This window comes from Citrus clementina, unplaced genomic scaffold, assembly GCF_000493195.1.
Source record: "Citrus clementina cultivar Clemenules unplaced genomic scaffold, Citrus_clementina_v1.0 scaffold_2, whole genome shotgun sequence".
NCBI classification, from domain to species: Eukaryota; Viridiplantae; Streptophyta; class Magnoliopsida; order Sapindales; family Rutaceae; genus Citrus; species Citrus x clementina.
Window position 1 is genome coordinate 12814027 of NW_006262688.1, and position 21235 is coordinate 12835261.

General features: G+C 31.3%; 2 protein-coding genes across 2 annotated transcripts; both read right to left on the minus strand.

Moving 5' to 3' along the window:
• Positions 1–4469: 4469 nt before the first annotated feature.
• LOC18052775 (NAC domain-containing protein 83) lies at positions 4470–5903 on the minus strand. The gene is made up of 3 exons (XM_006446940.2): positions 5527–5903; positions 5121–5398; positions 4470–4914 (listed from the first exon to the last, which is right to left on the minus strand). The coding sequence occupies exons 1-3, from the start codon at positions 5708–5710 to the stop codon at positions 4639–4641; spliced, it is 738 nt and encodes a 245-aa protein (XP_006447003.1). The 5' UTR covers positions 5711–5903; the 3' UTR covers positions 4470–4638.
• A 13208-nt stretch (positions 5904–19111) lies between these two features.
• On the minus strand, positions 19112–21013 carry LOC18052941 (glycerophosphodiester phosphodiesterase GDPD1, chloroplastic). The gene is made up of 3 exons (XM_006446942.2): positions 20500–21013; positions 20116–20175; positions 19112–20008 (listed from the first exon to the last, which is right to left on the minus strand). Exons 1-3 carry the CDS (start codon positions 20779–20781, stop codon positions 19190–19192), a joined length of 1161 nt encoding a protein of 386 aa, XP_006447005.1. The 5' UTR covers positions 20782–21013; the 3' UTR covers positions 19112–19189.
• Between the last annotated feature and the right edge of the window lie 222 nt (positions 21014–21235).

Genomic DNA, 21235 nt, shown 5'->3' on the forward strand with positions numbered 1-21235 from the left:
TTGAGTCTAAACCAATGGGGTGACCTACTCCATAATTTTAAAACTTTCCCTTTAAATTTTCAAACTCGTTTACCTCATTTTCGGACGTATTCCTACTGGAATTACCAACAAGCCTGGTATAACACCTTTTTTATCCAAAATCCCAAAAAATCCCATTCTTGGTTATTTTTCTTCAACCCAAAAATAACCGTCCAAAGCCTTCCAAACTGGTTCCATCATTGGTGGAATACTTTTGGCCCAATACCACAAATTTTAACCCTGAATGCCACCCATTGTTTAAACCTCTTCAAAGCCCACTATACTCCTTCTGAATCCGAGAAAATGTTTCCCCCCTTTCTCTGTTTCTGTACAAATTTCTTCCTTCCATGGGTATGGATGTGGAACCTTAGGCTTCATACCCAAGATTCCCAACTCATCCTTCAAAGAACCTTTAAAGTGAAATGGTGGTCCAAATTTGACGAACAGTCAAAATTGACTGAAAATTTGGTCCGAGATTGGCTCTCTGCCAAAGGCCTTCTTCAACCCACCATAAAACATTCCAAAGCCCAACAAACCTTTTTGACCCAAAAGTCCAAAGCCCAATCACTATTGGCAGGTGCCAAAACAGAAGAAGAATACTTCAAAGTCATGGAACAGCTCCTCGCCTCCCGGTCAAAGTCATCAGTGGCTGACTTTGATAGTAATAGTATATACTATCATAATTGATACCCTTTATATTTAAATTACTACTTAGACAAAAATATATATTTCAACAATTATTATTATTATTATTTATTAATGTCGTTATTATTGTTGTTGCTTTTGTTATTACTTCTATGACCACAACCACTACCACCACTATCAAAGGAAAATAATTAACAAAGGGTATTTTAATAAAATCACAATAGTTCCTTCCGATTTCAAGACAAAGTAAATAAATCAATGGAACTGAATCTCATTCCAATTTGGATTCCTATAGCTCAAGTAAATAACTTATTTTGATTCTCATTTCTTATTTCGATTCCAGCCCATTCTGATTACTGATCAGTAAACACACTATAATACCCTTACTACAATTTTAAAATAATGTTTTATAAATTTACAATAATCTTATTAATAATTATTTATAAAAAAAATTAGCTTACTAATTAATCCTAAAAGTAAAATAATAACAAAAAATTTACATTTATTTTTATTTACTTTGGGGTTAATTTTTTATTTTTTTTATAGATAAATTAATTAATGTCCCCCAAGAATGTTGTTGTAAGGGTATACTTTTAAAAGCAAAGAGAAAAAGGCATGAGTTTCATATATTCAATAGTAGGGGTGTCATGAGGCATTTTTTAAAATATAAGAACTAAACAAATAGTTAGTTCAAAATATAAGGATTAAATAAATATTTATCTTTTTGTTTGACTATATAGAGAGGTTACACAGTATTACTATAGAGAGGTTTTACTGTGTAACCTCTCTATAGTGATATTTTATCACTATAAGGACTAAACGAACATTTACTTTTTTATTTGACTATATAGAGATTACACAGTATCATTGTAAAAATGTTTTACTATAAATGAGAAAAAATCTTTTACAAAATACAAAAAAAGATAGTAATATTTAATCCTGTCAACTTATCTCGTCAGTCTCCAATTTTCAATTAACTCTATTTATTTTCATAATTGTCCAAACTCGTATTTTTTTAAAATTTTTTATTAAACCGCCTTTGTTCAAGTTCTTTGAGTGTCCTTTCCAAAGTCCAAACCTAAATTTTCAACATAAAGTGAGATAATTTTTCAATTAGGGATGTCAAATAACATTCTTTTTAGTTAATTTGGCTTTTTTTTTAATTTGGCATTTTTTAACTCACTTGCTTAAATTGCATGTAATTGTTCTATCAGATGTTTCAAATTCTTTCAGATTATTTTCAAATGGAGATTGGCCATTCATTTTGCATCTCTAATTATCACCCAACACCAAGATTTATTGCCAATTAAAATGATGCCGTGACCTCCACAATCAAGTAATTGAAATGAATCGGGCCGATTTCCTAAAACAAGATAGTACTAGGAGTATATTTAGGAAACCCCTTTAAAAGATAAAATGGACCCCTCTTCCTTTTATATTCTCTCAAGAATGTGATCTGTGACACTAAAAGAACTCCAAAAGAAAGACATTTCTATCAAGTGAAAGAATTATATTTATTTTGTGGCCTACCACGTTGACTAGCTAGCCCTGTTCACACTCTTAGATGAACCTACAGAGTCAGAAATTTACGCTCTGCAAATGGAAACCCAATATCTTCATCTTTTCCTTTTGTCTTATATGAGAGACTATCATAGCCAAAGTGTCAATATAGCCTTAACAGTATAACACGATTATGATTCCAAAGCCACTCGTACAAGAAACCATTTGTGGTCGGCGGTTTTGTACCCACCACATGAGTAAATTGAAAGCAACTACATCTTTAATTTTCATGTTATTTCTCTTTAAAAGAATTTGTTTGTAAAGAGTAGTTATCCAAAAATTTAATTTAATGGATAAGATGAAACACGAAAAGATAAGTTCTAACAAACTACTTAGATGAAATATGAACTGAAATGAGAGCTCATTGATAAAATGAGAGATAAAAGAGTTTGACAGTGAGTTAAAAAATAAAAATTAAATAGAGTTTATGTGTCTGAAAATTTGAATTTACCTTATCTTTTGATATTGAATTAATGTTGCGTTCACTCAAAACAAAATTAAACTGATAGGTAAAAGTTTAATAATAGTATTGAAATTAAATTTCAACCTAATTCGGTAGTGTGAATTATATTCTATCAAAAACGTAAATTTTAGCATGACATGACATGACAAAGCAAATCGACTGCTTTAGTAATATTTATCTAAAGCATTAGTGTGAAAAACTGAAAATTATATGGCTCAGTGCGGCAAGCGAATAATTATTGCTAACTTTACTGTTATGTTCCTAATTTTGAAGGTTGTTAACTTGTCCATGAATCAACCTTTTCTCAATCTATATTTTTAATTCCAAAAAGGGTAATTGCATAAAAGGTTGCTTATCTTTTAGACAAATACTTTAGCATATCTATTCTAAGTTACTGAAAGTGTTTTGTTATCTCCCTTTAACTAAGAAATAAACACATTTCGTTTTCACATAACACAGACTTAATAAATCCTCTTTTTGCACAGTACAGGTGGTAGTGTTACACATGCGAGATGTATTGATTCAACTTACAATGGATCCCACAAAGAAGCTTGATGATCTATTATCGATAATGCAAATTTCTTTTCTCTTATCTATGACTGATCTATTATCGATACAATAATTTTACTCCTCTCTCTAGACTCTATGAAACTCATTTTCGTCTTTTTATGATGCTTAATTGATTTAGTTGAAAGGGCTTCACTTTCCTCTCTTCTTCTGACTTGTTACTAAATACAATTCTATTATTCGGCTTAGGTTTTGGGTGTAATATAATTGTCTTTATATCATCAATATTTCAAATTCTTTTATTTATTTATTTAACGTAATAACAATTAATTAAATTTTTTTTTTAACTATGTCAGTGAAGTTTAAACTCCATACCTTAATTTAATTTTCTACGAAAGAGATTTTATTAATGGAACAAATTATTCTATAATGCCTATTTCAAAGCGCCTATCTTACAGTTTACCTGTCTCATCCTAACTCGTCATTGAATTAGCATAAAAAGGTTGGATAAGACTATTAATTCGGAGATCGATGGATGCATTTGAAGTGGGAGAAGAATGGAATTCATAAAGTAAACATGAATGTCTCACAACTTTGGCTTCATTGGTTGACAAAAAGAATATAATTCTCGTAACCCCCATGAGAGGTTGCGTTAACCAAGCCTAGAATAACATTTTAGTTACACAACCAACACCACTCTTTAGGACAAAACATATTTTAAACAGAACAAACCAAGAGAGAAGAGAATCTCTTTGCTTTTTAAATTGATTCAATAAGTAAAAATAAATTAATGATAAAAAAAAGTCATAAAGATTCGTTAATGGAAGCATATTTTAGGTGGGTATTGATTTCTTATATTGAAATAAGGACAAGAATCGAAACCCCATGTGCAGATATGCCCTTTGATGAGCCCATGATCCTTTTTTGTGGTCATGTTCGTGTGCTATAGTGCAGCAGCACATAAGGGTATCTTCTTTTTAAATAGTACAGGATAATGATTAGATAATACAGAACCCTCTTTGCTCTTTTCATTGGATGCCTTTCTTTGATATGAATTTCTTTGTTTGCATATCTTCATTGGATTTACTTTTCCGTCTAAAAATTTATTTGCCTTTTTGGTGGTAAAGGCTTTAGATACTGAGCCTGTGAGCTATAATAAGGACCACTTCTTTCTTTCTTCTTCTTAATGAACAAGTGTTCCCACTTTCCATGTCACTATAATTGTTTTTTAACTTAGTAAATTTTGAAAGCATAATAATTAACTAAAGTGTTTGAATTTGCTTGCAAAACAAAATTTCATAACTCTTTGAAACAGTAATTAATCTGCCTTTTCTTCTCTTTTTTTCCCCCCTTCCCCATTAATTTGTCACACAATAACAAAACAACTGATACAGTAAGTCTATGATCAATTGCTGTAATTCAGTACTTTCTAATCCAATAAGCAGTTAAGCACTAGTCTCTTCCTGATCTAACACGCTAGGAGATAATTCATCGGCCGTGATTTCACTTGAACAAGATGAAGCAGGCTGAGGAGGAGGACCTAATAAATCAGTCTGATCAGCTTCAATAACACTAAAATCAATAACCTGCAGCTGATTTTTGTGGCTGTTCTTAGTGATATTGAGATTATTAGAAGAAACAACTCCACGCTTTTTAGGTTTTTTCTTCCTTTGAAATATGCGATACACAACCCAATCTCCTATGATCACCATCTTAAATACCTGCCAAACATGAATTTACAAAACAAATTAAACTTTATTGAACTAAAAGAAACGTTAATTTGTGTTTGCCAACCAGTTCAGTTGTCAAAATCTCTCGAGTAGATGTAAGAAATATGGGGTTCAAAACCTCGCTTGCGTGGGTAAAGACGAGATTTAATCACTATATGATCACATAGATTTTCCCAAAAGAAAAAAAAAGGGCTTACCGGCTGGGTTAAGTTGGTATTTGTTGCAATGGCCACAAGGTGATATTGATGCATCACCCATTGAGTTTTGGTCTCATGGCCGCGCTTGCCTTCGCAGAAAATCAGAGTCTTTCTTATTCCAACTACTTGCTTAGTCCCAGAAGCCAAAATTTGCCTATTTTTGCCAACAGGTTTCCAGTAACCAGAACCAGCAGCTATTTTGCATTTGCCGTCATTAGCAATCGCACTCTCATTTCTAATATTGCTAAAAAAATACCTCTTCTTCTCCTTCATATCACCTAAATAAATTAACCCACATAAAACGTAACAATTTAGAATAATCCGATAATCATCGATCAAGTGCAGCTAGCTAAAGCATATATTAAAGAAATGATATTAAATTAACACTAGTAGCTAGCTAATTAACCTGGCAAACCCAGAGGATGAGACTGAAACACATCAAGCTCAGGAATAATGGAAGCAGGCAATGGCAAGCCAAACACCTTACGCTTCAAGTAATGAACCACAAGCTCTTCATCTGTGGGGCGAAACCTATACCCAATAGGCAGCTTTAACCCACCATTCACAACGAAGTTGTTTTGTTTCTCCATATTTATATATGTATAAATCCCTCTCTCAAACTGAACTGATGATGGACCAAATCAAAGCAAAGAAAATGTTAACAATCCATGCTTGAAGATAAGAGAGAACGAGAGAGAGGGGGAGAAACAAAGAAAGGCTAGACTTGTGTTGTGATGGGGTGTGTTGGGAAGCTAACTAGGGAGAGAGGATGCATAAGGGTTTGTATATATATATAGAGAGAGAGAGAGAGAGCTGGAGTGAGGAAATTAATTAATTAAATGCCGAAGTTAAAAATTTTCTGCTACGACTGAGCGTTGGTGCTTGAATTTACACCAAGCATTTTCCACTTTAGAATTTTGCTTTTGTTTGACGGGTCGTTTCACAAACGTGTAGGAAATTAGAAAGACCATGAAACTTCCGTCTGCTTTGCTTTGCTTTGCTTTCGGTCAAGAAGCACGCGCTCGGGTACACTTCGCCGCACGTGTCTCACGTTTCATAATTAGTACTAAGAATTTTGAGAGATCTCGAATCAATCGATTAAATTGTACGCTAAATCATTCTATTCTTCTCATCTTTTCGATGTTATATTGTAATTTTACTAACTATTAATTAGCATTTTACAGAGCTTGCTATTATCCGCCACAATGAGCGCACCATGAAAAAGGACTCAAAAAATTAATCAAAAGAATCTGCTCAAAAATGGATTTTTAAAAAATTTACCCAATTTACCTTAACATATATAACCACTAAAAAAAGTTGAATCTCTTTCATCAATATTGTCTTCTTCTTTTTTTTTTTAAAGTATTGTAACACTAAAAATCAAAATGCTTGCTTCTGGTATGTGGGTACGATTTGAAACTCGGAACTGTTTATAGCACTTCAAAAGATCTTACAAATTAAATTAATTTGTAAAATAGAATGAAAAATGATTTAAGAGCAAAGCTACGAAAATATGAATCATTATTGATGAAAAGTAAGGAAGCAACCAACGAGGTGTTGGTTCAGCTGGCGCCGGCTGAACCCCTTAGGTGGCTCGACTGGGTTTGCTCATCAGTTCGAGCCCTTTGGGAGTCGCCCTCGTTGGGAGGGCTTTATTGGCACCCGGCCCGAATCCGGAGTAGTCGGGGCCCAATGTGGTCGCCGGACACCGGATGGTTAAGACCAAAAAAATTTAAGAAGCACATGGCTTTGCATTACTTCTATAAGAATAGAAAAACCCTAGCAAAGCATACCTCCTAGAATACCGGACATACAAGCATTCTTATTTTGTGATTTGGAAAAACTAAAAGAAATGAAATGTAAGAAACGAAAAGAAAAAATACAGTTCTATAGGGGCGGAAAAAAGAGAGAGAGAGAGAGAGAGAGAGAAATAAAATAAGCTTCTGATTAGCTCTATGAAATAATTTCTAAAGGCATTTTGGGGAACAAAGAGCGGAGTTTGGTAAAAGTAGTATGGAACTCACATCCTTTGTGTTGTATATTAAGATCTAGTAACAATGTTATGCTGTATTAACATGCACTATATTGATTTTCTTTTTCTATTTGAAAGTTAGTCTTCGCATACAATAGTTGAAGTGAGTAGATTAGGTTAGACCCGTAAAATTTTTAATGTGCTTTATTGAATTTTAGTATATGAGTTATCTTTTTTTCCTTCATATAAAGAATTCTTACTGAATGAAATTAATATCTATGTTGTTAGGTGTTGTCCTAATTGTGGCTGGAGTCTTAGACAATATCATAAGTATTGTATTTTGGGTCCAACGACATGATGTATTTTGGCCATTTAAAATGAAATTTTCATTAATTTTCCCTCATAAAAAAATACAGCAAAAAAAAAAACACTAGGGGTGGTAATACGGGTCAAGATTCGTTTATTCGATTCGATTCGATGCGAATTAAATGGGTTTGCGTTTGAAAAAATTGATTCATTTAATAAATTGGTGAATTCCATTCTATTTGCTAATTAAACGAATTAAATCCAGGTTTGAAGATATTGATTCATTTATTCGTTTAGAATTCGTATTGATTCGTTTATTCGTTTAGGATTCGTTCAATAAACATGTCATAAACGAATCGAATACAAGTCGATTCGTTTAAAAATCGTTTATTACTCGTTTAATTAAATTATTTTTTTATCCTTAAATTTATTTGAAAATTTTTTTAAATTTGAAGGTTAATATTGTAATTTAGATGACTGTGTATTTAATCCTAGAATATGGTTTGGATTATTTGTATTTTGTTGTAGGATATTAAATTTGTGGCTTTTTTATATTTTATTTCGCTTAATTTTGTTTATTAATTATATTTTTCTAAACGAATTGTAAACGAATCATGATTCGACTCGATTCGTTATGGATTCGTAATAAGATAAACGAATAATAAACGAATCCAAATTCAATTTGATTCGTTTATTAATACTATTAAACAAATTAAACGAATCAAACCGAATATTCATTTAATAAACGAATCGAATCCGAATCCTGAGATTTCAATTCGTTTAATAAACGAATAGAATCCGAATCAATAGATTTTTGACTCAATTCATTTACAATTCGATTCGAATTCGATTCATTTAGTTGTTTTGCCACTCTTAGAAAACACTACTATCATTTTGTGAAATGATTAAGAAAAATACGTTGAGAAAAGATGAGCACCGTTAAAATGTTGATAAGGGAAATGTTGACCTAGCCGGTGGATAGTGCAATCTACGTACCTAGAAGTTCAAGCACAAAAGCAAAATTTAAAATCTTCACTTCAACTAATAAATTCACTTTCTGTCTCTCATTCAGAAGCTAACATATGTACCCAATTCCAAGAAGCCAATTTCAATTTCCCATTAAAAACGACAAGCAAACCTCGGTGAACTATGCACACAATGACATTTAACTATTCCCATTTTCCTACTCAATTGGCATTAGTCAACTGCGACAACGATCGATATGAATGGACATAATTAAAAACACCATACACACATTAAATCCATGTCTTAATTAATATCGAAGTTTGAAAATTTTGAACACAACACATCTTCTTTCTCTAGATGCGTGTTTGAAGGAACGAACACATTTATCTTTTTTAATTTCTATGAATTGAATGCGACTAAACTATAAGATTAAGATAGGCCATTTTTTTATTTTTTTATTTTTTTTCATTTTCTTTATAAGCTTAAGGTCGTTGGGATTCTTTTTTGGTCCTTGAAGTTGACAATGAGCTGCGAGATTCGTTATAATGGATGGCCATGATTTAGATGTTTCAATTTAATTTTGCATTATCACTTTATGCTTATTACATAAAAATCTGACCATTTCATAAATATTAGCAGACTTGCTTTATAGCTGTCGCCTCCGCAATAATTGTTCTCTAATCTCTATCTAACAATTATTTATTTGGTTAACGCGCCCTAGTTGTTTTGTAAATTAATTATGATCTAGCTAAGCTTCGCATAAATAAAGAGGACAATTTATGAATGTTTTTATCCATAAATTCGGATGCTTTTAAAGCTTAACGTGTCCGACTCAGTCATTAATGAAGGATCTTAAAAATATAAAAAAAAGAATTACACGGAATAAGTTGTCAAAATTAAAAGAAAATTTCAACAAAATCGATTTGTTTTACGTTTTCGTATTGGAATCATTGCACTATCAATTTCCTACTATTAATATCGGTATCATTACACTTCATTGAATCGATGCCGTAAGTAACATTCACTTTTTATTTTTTGAGAGAATCAGTTCTTTGATAAGATTCACAGACGCTTAATGGGTGGCCATTACAAATGGTGAGGGGTATTTTTCCTTTTTCCTTTTTCCTTTTTAGCTCTAAGAGGGCTTTTTTTTTCTCCAATAAGAAAATTATTATTTGGACTCATTTAACAAATTTTGTGTATAAGATAACTTAGAGTATCTCTAAAAAACTCTATTAATTTTACCTTTCAAATATCTGTTTGCTTACTTATATGGTAAAAAAGAGAGTGAAAAAAATATGTTATTCTCCAAAAGACCCTTCAATTTGAAATAAGTTAATATTTTTAATCAAATAAATATTTTTTCAAAGGAAAAATAAATGGTAATTAAAACACTTATCTCTCTCTTCAATAAAAAAATAATAAAATATAAATTGAAGAGGGAAAAAGCAACTCTACAAAATTGAAGAGAGGCAATTATTTCTTATTTAAAAAATTTTAATTGGAGTATCTTTTGAAGTCTTAAATGTTGATATGACTCTTTAAATAAGTAATAAAATCTTATTTGAAGAGACTTTTTTTAAAAGTCTTTTAAAGATATTCTTATAACATAGCTTGTCTTATAGTTGACATATCTTATTTCATAACTGTTTATTTAGTGTGACGACTCTCCGTATATTATACGTTAAAGGTTTGTACGAGGATATTTGTTCACTCTCTCAGTTCGATTTTGACACATTTTTGACGATTTTGACACATTTTTGACGACTCTTACGCAATTTGATTCTCGAAGATCTTTGTAACTTTTTTTTTCCGCTCTTAATAAATTCGATATACTCATACCAAAAAGGGCAAAAAAAAAAAACTTCAGCCTTTACAACTCATGAAAGAAAAGTATCAGATTCATAATTCGAAGATAAAATATCAAAATACTCTTATTGATTTCAACGTTATAAAGTTGTCGATATGTGTCCATTATTAATGCAGAAACAAAATAAATAGAAGTTTTATCTGCCCAGAAAATTCTTTCACTTGCCACGCCCATGTTGCGGGCAGAGACTTCCTGTTAGAAGATCAGATCTGTGGAAAAAATGAACAAGACTATTGCAAGTTAAGAAAATGGCAAACATTACCCCCCATGGCTAAATTGATTTTCTCCCGAGAGGAGCTTTATTCTATTCATACATTAAAGCTTGGTTTTGGTGAGATATTTTCTATATGGATTTATTGAGCTCGATAAATGGGCTCAGATTCTGTATCAAACTTACTTGTGGGTTCAAAAGAAATTTTCGTCGACAATCGAACGAGCGTAAAGACCGTTGCTTATCAGATTTGGCCCAGTTGAGTATTGATGGAGTTTTATGGTCTACACTTGATTTCGGGGAAAAGTATGGGTTTATTTTTATTTTTATTTTTTTGGGGGTTACTAATAGTTGGAAAGATAAACTAGTCATTTAAATTATCAAAAAGGAATATTTCATCCAAACCAATTGAATTTACAAAAGGCTATGCATGTCTTTTTCAAAAAGTTTTTTTTGTTGTCTCTTTCCCTAAATATTAAAGGTTCAAGTGTCTTTTTATGATGTATTTACTTCTTAAATTGAGGAATGGAAATTATTGATAGTGTTTACTTATTAGATATGTAAAGAAATGAGAATGAATTTTGAGTAAAACCCACAAATTTAAAAATAATGAATAAGAATCTCATTCTTATGGTAGTAGGTAGAAATGGAAATAAAGAATGAATTGACATTTTTACCCTTAAAGAGAAATACATTTTTTTCCCATTTAAATATTAAATAATACTAATAATATGAATATTAATAATTGTTATACTTATAGCTACAGTAATAGTATTATTTATTATAATTCTAATAATAGTAATAATAATTACATTAATAATATTGATAGTTAATATAATAATAATAATAATGTAGTATTTTATAGGAAACATGTATATATCTCATTTAAAAGTATTTATACATACATAATTGTAAGTTTGTAATTAATGCCATTTTAATGACTTAAAACAACTCATTTTGATTGCAAGATAAAGTAAACATATCAATGGAAATACAACTTATTCGAATTCCAATTCCTACAACTCAAGTAAACTACTTATTTTGATTCTCATTATTTATTTTAATTCCAGCCGATTTTGATTATTGTCCATTTGAATTTCCAAGAAGTAAACGCACCAATGATGTAATAACACATTATAATTATGTTGAACTAATTAATAAATGAAATGTCAACTTTGAATCTATCCTCAACTTTGAAAAACATCAAAATTTATATATGCTAATAAAAGATGGTTATCCATCTATCTTCTATAAGAGTTGACCTAGGGATGGCAACCCACAAAAAATTAAATTACTAAACACGTCCGCAGCTTGCAATGAGTTTTTATTTAAAAAAAAACTGCCTGTTGCGGGTTTTAATAATTAGTAAACCAACCCGCAACCTGCAGCTGATTTTTTGTGGATTTTATCATTTAAAATCATAAATATTAAAAAATATTTTTAATAATACATAAAAATTAAAGGGAAAATATCCACCGTCCACCCATTTTTTCTAACTTTTTAAAAAATACACAATTCTTTCTTTTTTCGTCTGGAATCCACCTAAAATTACATTTTGTTTCACTTTTCCACTTCCGTTTGGAATCCATTAAGAAAACTAACGGAAACTTAAAAAATGACCATTTTACCCCCAAAACGAAAATTACAATTTCACCCTAAAAAATGCAAAAAATAATCAGATTTAATGATGAATATCATTATTGGTATGTTAATGTAGTACCAAAAAAACTTAATTACTAGAGATTATAACTCAATGAATAATAAAACTTTACTTATCTTAAATTCAATTGATGGTTTGCAAGATTGAGCTATTTTTAATACTACTGTTATAATTTAGCATTCTAATTATAGACATATTAAAAAACAAAACCCTGCATTTGATGGTTGTGGAATTAATTTCTTTATTGACCGATGGGGAAAATAATTAGATTTTGATCTGATTATTTTTTGTAATTTTTAAGGTAAAATTGTAATTTTCGCTTTGGGGGGTAAAATGGTCATTTTTTAAAGTTTCCGTTAGTTTTCTTAACGGATTCCAAACGGAAGTGGAAAAGTGAAACAAAATGTAACTTTAGGTGGATTCCAGCAAAAAAAAAAAAAATGAATTGTGTATTTTTGACAAAGTTGGAAAAAACAAGTGGACGGTGTATATTTTTTTAAAATTAAATTATATAATTCAAATTATAAATTTAAAATAACAGCCTAAAAAATCAACATACAATACTCAATTCTAGATCTTATCATTGTAAATAAGACAAAATATTTATAGTGTAGGCAAATCATCATCACCGTTATCAATGCCTTGCTCCGTCTTTTAATTAATATATAAGTATTATCAACAATATTAACAAGTAAAATTTGTATAATTATTGTTACAATTAATTAAACAAACAAAAACCCAAGTTTAGTAAGTAATCATTAGGTTCAAGTTATTAAAGTAAAACAAACAAAATCAATCAATTAAAATAAAATACAATAACATTAAACTTGAAAATCATAAAAATTTTGGTTACTAAAAGCTTATTGTTTGTGTGTGTGTGTATATATAATCCTTCTCTAGTGAAGACATCCTAACTTTGTTAAAGTAAGGATGTTATTAAAATATAAAAAATCATAAATTTCAATACATTAATAATTGTATTATTTTTACTATTTGTGGCATCTTTATTTTAACGAATTAGGAATATTCTCACTAGAGAATGATTATATGTATAGGAGACGGATCATCAGCTTCTCAAAAATATTCTTAATTTTACACTCATTAATATCTCTTGAATTTGAGTTGAATCAATAGATGAAATTTACTTAAATTAAATATTCAAAAATTTTAATAATTTCTCACTTCATATGGATCCCACATCAAATTTTTTCCAACTTATATTTTCTCTCACCTTATCATGTTCAAGTTTACCGTATGAATTGATTTCGGACTATACTATAATAGAATTACTCAGATAAATCTCGACAGATTTTTAATTATAAATATTAAGATTGTAATATATAAATGTATCAAAAAAAAAAAAAAAGTTTACCGTATGAATTGCACTTCCTCTTCTTCTGCCAAGAGCCAATTCAATATTACTTTTGAGTCTGGCGTTGTTGTTAATATTTTTCTTCTGACACTTGGTTTGTGAAATATTTGGATCTAAAAGTAATGGCTGGGAGGAATTGATGCTAAAGTAAAGATCATCTATTTGTTGGCAAACAATGGTTGGCTGGGCTGAAATATCTAAAAGCTTTTTGGCTAGCTTATTTGTACTATCCATGTAAATCAAGTACGCCTCATTTGAAGGGAGCTGGCTAAGTTACGGATTCTGTAACTTACAGATCCAGCTTTAGGCTTTAGCTAGCTCCCATACACACCCATTTGCTGGCTTTTCTCTCCCCTCATGACATGTGTGCTCCTCTCATTGGGTGTGTATGTTACCGATTCTGTAACATAGCAACCTCCCGGAGATGGCAAAACGCCGGGCTGGGTCCGGGTATTGCCATGACCGGACCCTGCCCGGGTGTAATCGGTCCGGATTTGAGTTTGGGCCGGATTTTAATTTGGATATCCGAATTTTATATTTTTTAATATTTTATGTGTATATATTTTTTTAATAATTTTTAAGTTTTAAATTTATTTCAATAAAATTTGAGATGAAAATATAAACATTAAGTGTTTAAAACTTTATATATGTATAATAATGAGTCAAATAAATATAAAATATTTAAAATAATGGATATTTTATAATTTTTTTAATAAAATCCGAGTTCCGGATTTATCAAGTGATACCCAAGACCGACCCGACTTCATACCCGGACCGGGTATTACCCGGCCCGCAACGCCTGGGGATGGTCCGGGTCCGGACCAGGCGAGTATTTTTGCCACCTCTACACCTAACAGATGCTAATTTTGTAGCTTGGTAACACATATGGCTAAGTCTCAAAGCCTCTAATTCTTCTTTGTTATCATTTTTCAAAAAACTCTTTCAAATCAATCTTTCTAAATTTATTTGCCTATTGTCTCCATCTTGGAATAATGAAATGAGTCAGCAGCTTTTCAATATCTAAATAAGGAGAGCACTACCTTACAGTATCTATAAGGTGCAGTCCTCTCACATAAACAATATTCAATTGTGAGCTTAAATGGGATTAATTGTCAAGTTTGCGAGAGAACTGCACCTTACAAATATTGTAAGATAACAAACTCCTCTAAATAAACAAAATCTTTTAGATATATCTACAAAAGTATTCCAACAAACTCAATTTTTTTTACAATCACGATTACTTTGATAAGTTTGCAAATTTAACTTCCTCTTAAACTCTTAAGATTCCCCATTTTCACAAAGAGTTGTGAGATTAAAAAAGTATTTTTTTTGGCAAAGGATTAAAAAAAAAAAGCAAATGAAAAGTCAAGAAATAAAAAAACAAGTGAAGAGAAGAAAGAGGGAGAGACAAAGTAGAGAGAGAAAATGTAGAGGGAGAAATATTTGTGTGTTGGTCTACATGAAGAGAGAAAATATTAAAAATTCTTAAATGTTTAATTTCAATAAATCTCATACATTAATTTAACTCAAATCCTATTGATATTAATTAAAGGTATTATTTAGGTGTTGTTGATCCGCTTATATATATGTAGTGAGACAAATTAAGTTTAGGAATCAAGAAATTTAACTTACACAAATTTATGATTAATTTTTTTTAATGTAATTTTTATGATTAAAATTAAATTTATAAATAATTAAATAAAGAATTGGGAGTTGGCGGATACCTATGTAGGTATCCATCAAATTTTTTCTCAATACTAAATCTACTTGTAACCCATAACATATTTCAGTTTGAAATATTAAACCCACCCACAATTCGTAAACTTATCCACAGCAGGCGAATTTTTACAAGCAAGTCCAAATGAATTGATGAGTTTTTACGAGTGAGTCTGGACGAGTTTATAGGTTGGCATGTAATTTTAGCATCCCTACCTTGCCCGAACCCCATCCCCAATATTATTTGTGCTTATTCTAACTGTTTTCAAATTGTTTATTATACTTATTAAATTGTGTTACATATATCGAGTTAAAAGTACAAATTTGTAAATGTAACCAAAAAATAAAATAAATTCAAAGTGCATTGCAAAAATTACACGATCGCGCAAGTGTAATCCAACGTTTGAAAATTATAATACAAAACTTAAATCTCAACTTAAGATATAAATTTGCAAAGTAATACTCGTAACCCCTGTAACTTGTAACATGTATTTATTTTGGTAATGCAGATAAATCATTAATCTGAAATTTGGCCATTTATGAAAATATATATATATATATACACACACACACAATCAAATGTCTACTAATATTTATATCATACTAGAATCATTTAGATCAATTTTATTATGGCACAACTTGAATTTCTACCTTACTAATAGGAGAAGTAGGGATGACAAAAAAGCCCGGACCGGCCTAGTCAATTCCCCCAGGCTTTGCACATGAGGGTCTGGACAAGGGTTTAGGAAAAAAAGTCAGGGACTGGTCCAAGCCCTCTATTTTTAAAAAAAATAAAATTATAAATTAGAATAATAAATTCAAATTTGAAAAATAATGGAAAAAAAGTAAACTTAAATTATTAATTTATATATTAATATAAATTAAAAAAACTTAAACTTATAATACTAAACTCTCTTTTAAGTGTTAATTAGTTAATAGAGTGTTTGAATTAGAAAATTTAGTACTAAAAAATTAAATATCTAAACTTTTATTTATTTTATTTTGAAATATTTATTTTCTTTAATTCATTATTGATTATAACAACTTGATTATTATTAATGCATTTCACAATTTTAACAATTTTTTTTAAAAGTAAAAGGCCAAGCCCGTAGTAGGCCCGGCCCAAGCCTAACCGTTACACTTCTTATCTAAATGGCATAACCTTGAGATTGAAAAAATCTAACCCAAACCCTTAATTTATCAATGTTAAGTAGAAGAGATATTTGCTCTACCCACAAATTAGCGGGGAGACATTACTTTCCAATTTGTAATTAGAAAAGAAAATGAGAGTTCTGCATGGGATAGTCCTCCACTAAACAAAAGGCCGAGTAGCTCTTAATAATAGTAGTAGAGAAATTTGCTCTATCCACAAACTAGTCGGAAGACATTTCTACCCAATTTCTAATTGAAAAAGGAAATGAGAGTTCTGCATGGGACAGTCCTCCACTAGATAAAAGGCCGACTGGCTCTTAATAATAGTATTTACAGTCAGCTCTACTAAAGCTGACACGTAGGAGATAGGTAGAGTAGGGTGCGATGTTGCCAATACCGTACCCATACCAACCAAAAAAATAAATAAGTAAAATTGCCAAACCTGTAGTCCCACACCATGCCCACTAGTACCCAAGGGATTTCTTCCTTGCTCCAAACCTTTAAATATAAATTACATCATTCAAATTATAAATTCATAAAATTTGCCTAAAAATATACATGACATACTTAATTCTTAATTTTAGCGATGTAAGTAAGAATAAAAAAGTTTTAACATTAAAATAAATATATAGAGTTCATTAATTTAATATAAATTCTTTAATTTAAGTACGAAATACATAAATTCTCCAGTTTAAGTAAGAAATAAATAAAGTCACTCGGCCAAAGGCCGAGTGGTTAGGGTTTTGGAGGGCAGTAGTTCGAACCCCCATAAGTGCAATGTGGAGGTATTTCCTTCCTTAATTATATTGTATAATTGAGTGAAGGTAGTCTTCTCACTTGTCCAAGAATGAGTGGAGTAAACATCCCTTGAATATTAGTAAGGGTTAAAATCTGGGCAGAGCTTTATTAACATTGATGTAAGTTGGTCCTAGTAATAATCTGATTTGTAAATATCAGTTATAATCTCATGTAATATGAGTTGTAGTTTGAGCAATAGCCTCATGTAATAAAAAAAGTGCGAAATAAAGAAGTTCATACACAAATTTTCCATAAAATATGGGAAGGGCTCCATTAGCATTGATGTAAGTTGGTCACAGTAATAGTCTGATTTGTAAATATCAGTTATAGTCTCATGTAATATGAGTTGTAGTTTGAGCAATAGTCTCATATAATAAAAAAAATACAAAATAAACAAGTCCATAATTCTCTAATTTAAGTACGGAATAAATAAGTCCATCACAAATACTTTTATTTTTTAAAAAAACAAAAATACGAAGAACCACAAACTAACATCCGAGAGTAGCACCCATGATATATCTTATTCAACATCAAGCTCCTAACTCCAAGAATTAAAATCTTTTTCTCATTCACCACTACTAATTGTACCCATCCAACATGATTTCTATAATTTTGATTAAAATTAATATTATCTAGACACAATTATAAAATAATTATGTATATTGATTTGAAAAAGCCTTGGGTGCCCCTTTTTTTGACAAAAATTATGAAAAATTTGGGAATCACAAGATTATATTTTTTTAAAAAAATGCAAATTAGCGGATACTAATTTTTTTTTTTACCTTTACAAAATTTACCCGCTTGCTGTAGCAAATTTTAGTTTATATTACAAAACTGTCAATTACCCGTAAACTTGTAATAAGCGAGTTTTCGCGGGTTTATGGGCAAAATGACCATCCCTAACATGTCCAAAATTTGAGTAATTATATTTCTATCCCTGATCCCTACCTGATTATTTTCAGTAAACGTCGTAAGTTGGTTTGCTTACCACTCAGTCAAAGGTTGAACAAGACTATTTGATTAAAGATGTCGATTTGTTCTCCTCCTTTGGTAGTACTCATCTTTCATTTAGTATGAAGTTTCTTTATTTAAATGAAAGATAATCATAACAAAATTTAATGTATAAATTTTGAGTTTCGGACTAATATCTACATTCAACTCCCCGTTAACAACATTTGAAAAGAAATCTATCTTTTTTTTGTGTGTGTGGTGTGGGGGGTGGGGGTGTGTTGAGGGGAGGGGGGGAGGAGAAAAAAAATCCCAATAAGAGCGTGAAGTGATATTATGGAACACGGTAGATCACCGTTAGGCTACAAGCCAATATAACAAAATCACTTTACCTAAAGTGATTGGATCCTCATTTATTAAAATCCTTATAATGGGATTTTGGGTTAAGATTTGTTTATTTGATTAAAATTAAGTGAATTTGGGTTTTAAAAAAATTATTTTAATAAATAAATCAAATTCAATTCATTTATCAAGCTTACCAATTCATTTATTTGTTTAAAATTCATTTATTGGATGATACAATAAAAACATAAAATTATACATATAAGTCACTTTAGTTCAACACATTTATTTTGAGAAATTTAATTCTTATTATCTTTATAGTTTAGCTTGATTTTTATTGTTTATTAATTATTATTTGATTTATAATATTATAATCATAGATTAATAAATTTAGACGAATCTAAATTTAATCAAATTATTTATTAATTAAACGAAAAAAGGTTATTTATTTATGATTCATTCAATAAACAAATCCTGAAACTAGAAATCGTTTAATAAACTATCCAAATTCGAAACTGCCAAAATTGAACCTACTTCATTTGATTAGGATTCGAGGCAATTAAGTATTGATTTTTCTTCGTAAATCGATACTTAAGAACACACTAGATTTATGTACAACTATGTAAATGGGAGGTAACGACCGATAAAGAAACTCCCATACTGGCCACAAAGGGGGTAATAAACTAATAGTTGCAAAATTGTTTGCAAAAGCCAGACTATAAAAAGAAAGCGACGCTGTAGCAATTAATGAATTAATTAATGGTGTATTAATTCGGGGATTAGCTTCAAGAGAAAGCTCAGCTCCCTCTGTGAGAATTGTGGCTTTGTTTTAACCTCCCCATCCTCACCCTCTCCGTTTAAACTCTTATTATCCTCTTTCTCCACAACCTTTGCAGGCTTAATCATATCATAAACGGCCTCAGTAATCTCTTGAACCAAATCGACAATCACCCCATCAATACCCATCAAATGTTGCATGTACACAGCCTCAGCCACATTGTTCAATCTCCCATAAGTGAGAAGAGAAAGCTTGGATTCTTTAATTTTGGTCACAGCTCCAGGGTTTCTGAAAACTCCTTTAACTTCTGAAACAATCCCTTGCAACCCACCTTCCAAACAAACTTTTACAGCCTCCTCCAACGAATTTCTCCTCACATCATAGAAGATTTCGGTCCCCCCATTTGTTAAAAAGAACACAGGGTACGTGCTCTGCAATTTCCTGATAAGCACGGCGGCGTCCGGCTGAAACGTTGAGAAGATAATGGGTCTGTTCTCAGCAAACTCAAAGACGATTTTTAAGATGGCTTGAATGACCCTGATGAGATAATCTTGCTCGTAAACAATGTGGTCATCGAATTTCAACTCGACGTTGAACCCCACATTCGGATCCACCTGTTGAAATGCCTCTTGGAGTGTGCAGAGTGAATCGTCAATTTCGACGTTCCAGTGCAGGATTTTGCCATCTTTCGTTTTTCTTAACAAAGATTTTCCAATTTTGCCCTGTTCTCTTTGGGGCCCGTAGCTGAGGAATTCTGATAAAGAGAGCTCTGTAATCCTCTTTTCAAAAATTGTACCCTGAAAATAGAAACCCAGTAATCCAGATTAGATTGGTAAACGGTTCACAAGCTCACAGGATTTAATAAAATAAAATAAAAAATTGAGAGAGTAATGGAGTAACTTACGTTATCTTCGGAGAGGATGACGTCATCATGGAAAATAACTGGCCAGCCATCTTTTGTCACCTACAAAAATCAGTGCTGTTTCTTTTTACTTTTCTGTAACTTTTTGATTTTCAATTCAAGGAATAAAACCCGAAACTGTAGAAGTGAAAAATTGAAAAGTAAAAAGAAAATCAGATCAGACGTGGAGCCGGATTTGAAAAAGGACAAAATTTGTCGTATGCGGCGAGTATACAACGACGGATAAAAACATCGCGGTCTCAAGTTGCAATACTCTAAAATCTACGTTGTTTTATCATGAAACCAAAATAGATTCCAGATCCGAAAAAAGCGGAAATCGTTTCGCAGTCGGAAAACAAGAATAAACTAAACGATAAGAGGCCTCACCTGAACGTCAAATTCGATGAAATCAAGGGGATATTTAGCGGAAGAATTGAACGAGGCGATTGAATTCTCCTTGATAGCTTGCATTCTCTTATCAGACGATTGCAGCACGTTCATTCCGTGCCCTCTATGTCCCACCACCAGAAACTTCGGTATCCTAAACGACGCCGATTTGTTCATCTCGAGACAAGATGAGAAGCTCGTGGAGAAGCGAGTGAGAGAAGGACTCTCGGGGACCTGGTCGAGAGACGGCACGTCGGAGACATGAACAGCTTTAAGAGCCATCGCAACTTTTTTGGTTTTTTTTTTTAAAGAGAAGGAGTATAATACTTAGCGGGAATTTTGAGGATTGTTGTGGAGGTGGTGTTCGGGAAGTGGTGGGTATTTATTATGGATTTTGGTGACCGAATGCAAACGGGACGGGATCTGCTATTAGAATATTCCTTTTTGATGTTATATGCTGTCGCATATTCTCGGTTTAATCTCTCTCTCTCTTCGGATACCAAGCCAATATAATTTTTGTATTTATTCCGTTTAAACTTTCTTTTTAACTCTTCGTAACAAGTAAAGTTAGCTTTATTGGTTCGAGAATTTTGATTATGGTTTAGCTAAGCAAAAAAATAAGAATAAAAACTAACGGATGTTTGACGCAGATGCTATTATCGTTAAAAAAGGAACGAAGCTTTAAAGAAGCATCGGCGCGCGCCATCATAATTTTTTGACAATTTGGAAGCGCTAA

Coding starts and splice junctions, on each gene's coding strand:
- LOC18052775 (XM_006446940.2), bottom strand. CDS start 5,710: ATGGAGAAACAAAACAACTTCGTTGTGAATGGTGGGTTAAAGCTGCCT. Junction 5,399..5,526: donor TCATCCTCTGGGTTTGCCAG/GTTAATTAGCTA, acceptor TAATTTATTTAG/GTGATATGAAGGAGAAGAAG. Junction 4,915..5,120: donor ATACCAACTTAACCCAGCCG/GTAAGCCCTTTT, acceptor CATGTTTGGCAG/GTATTTAAGATGGTGATCAT.
- LOC18052941 (XM_006446942.2), bottom strand. CDS start 20,781: ATGGCTCTTAAAGCTGTTCATGTCTCCGACGTGCCGTCTCTCGACCAG. Junction 20,176..20,499: donor TCATCGAATTTGACGTTCAG/GTGAGGCCTCTT, acceptor TGATTTTTGTAG/GTGACAAAAGATGGCTGGCC. Junction 20,009..20,115: donor TCATCCTCTCCGAAGATAAC/GTAAGTTACTCC, acceptor TTCTATTTTCAG/GGTACAATTTTTGAAAAGAG.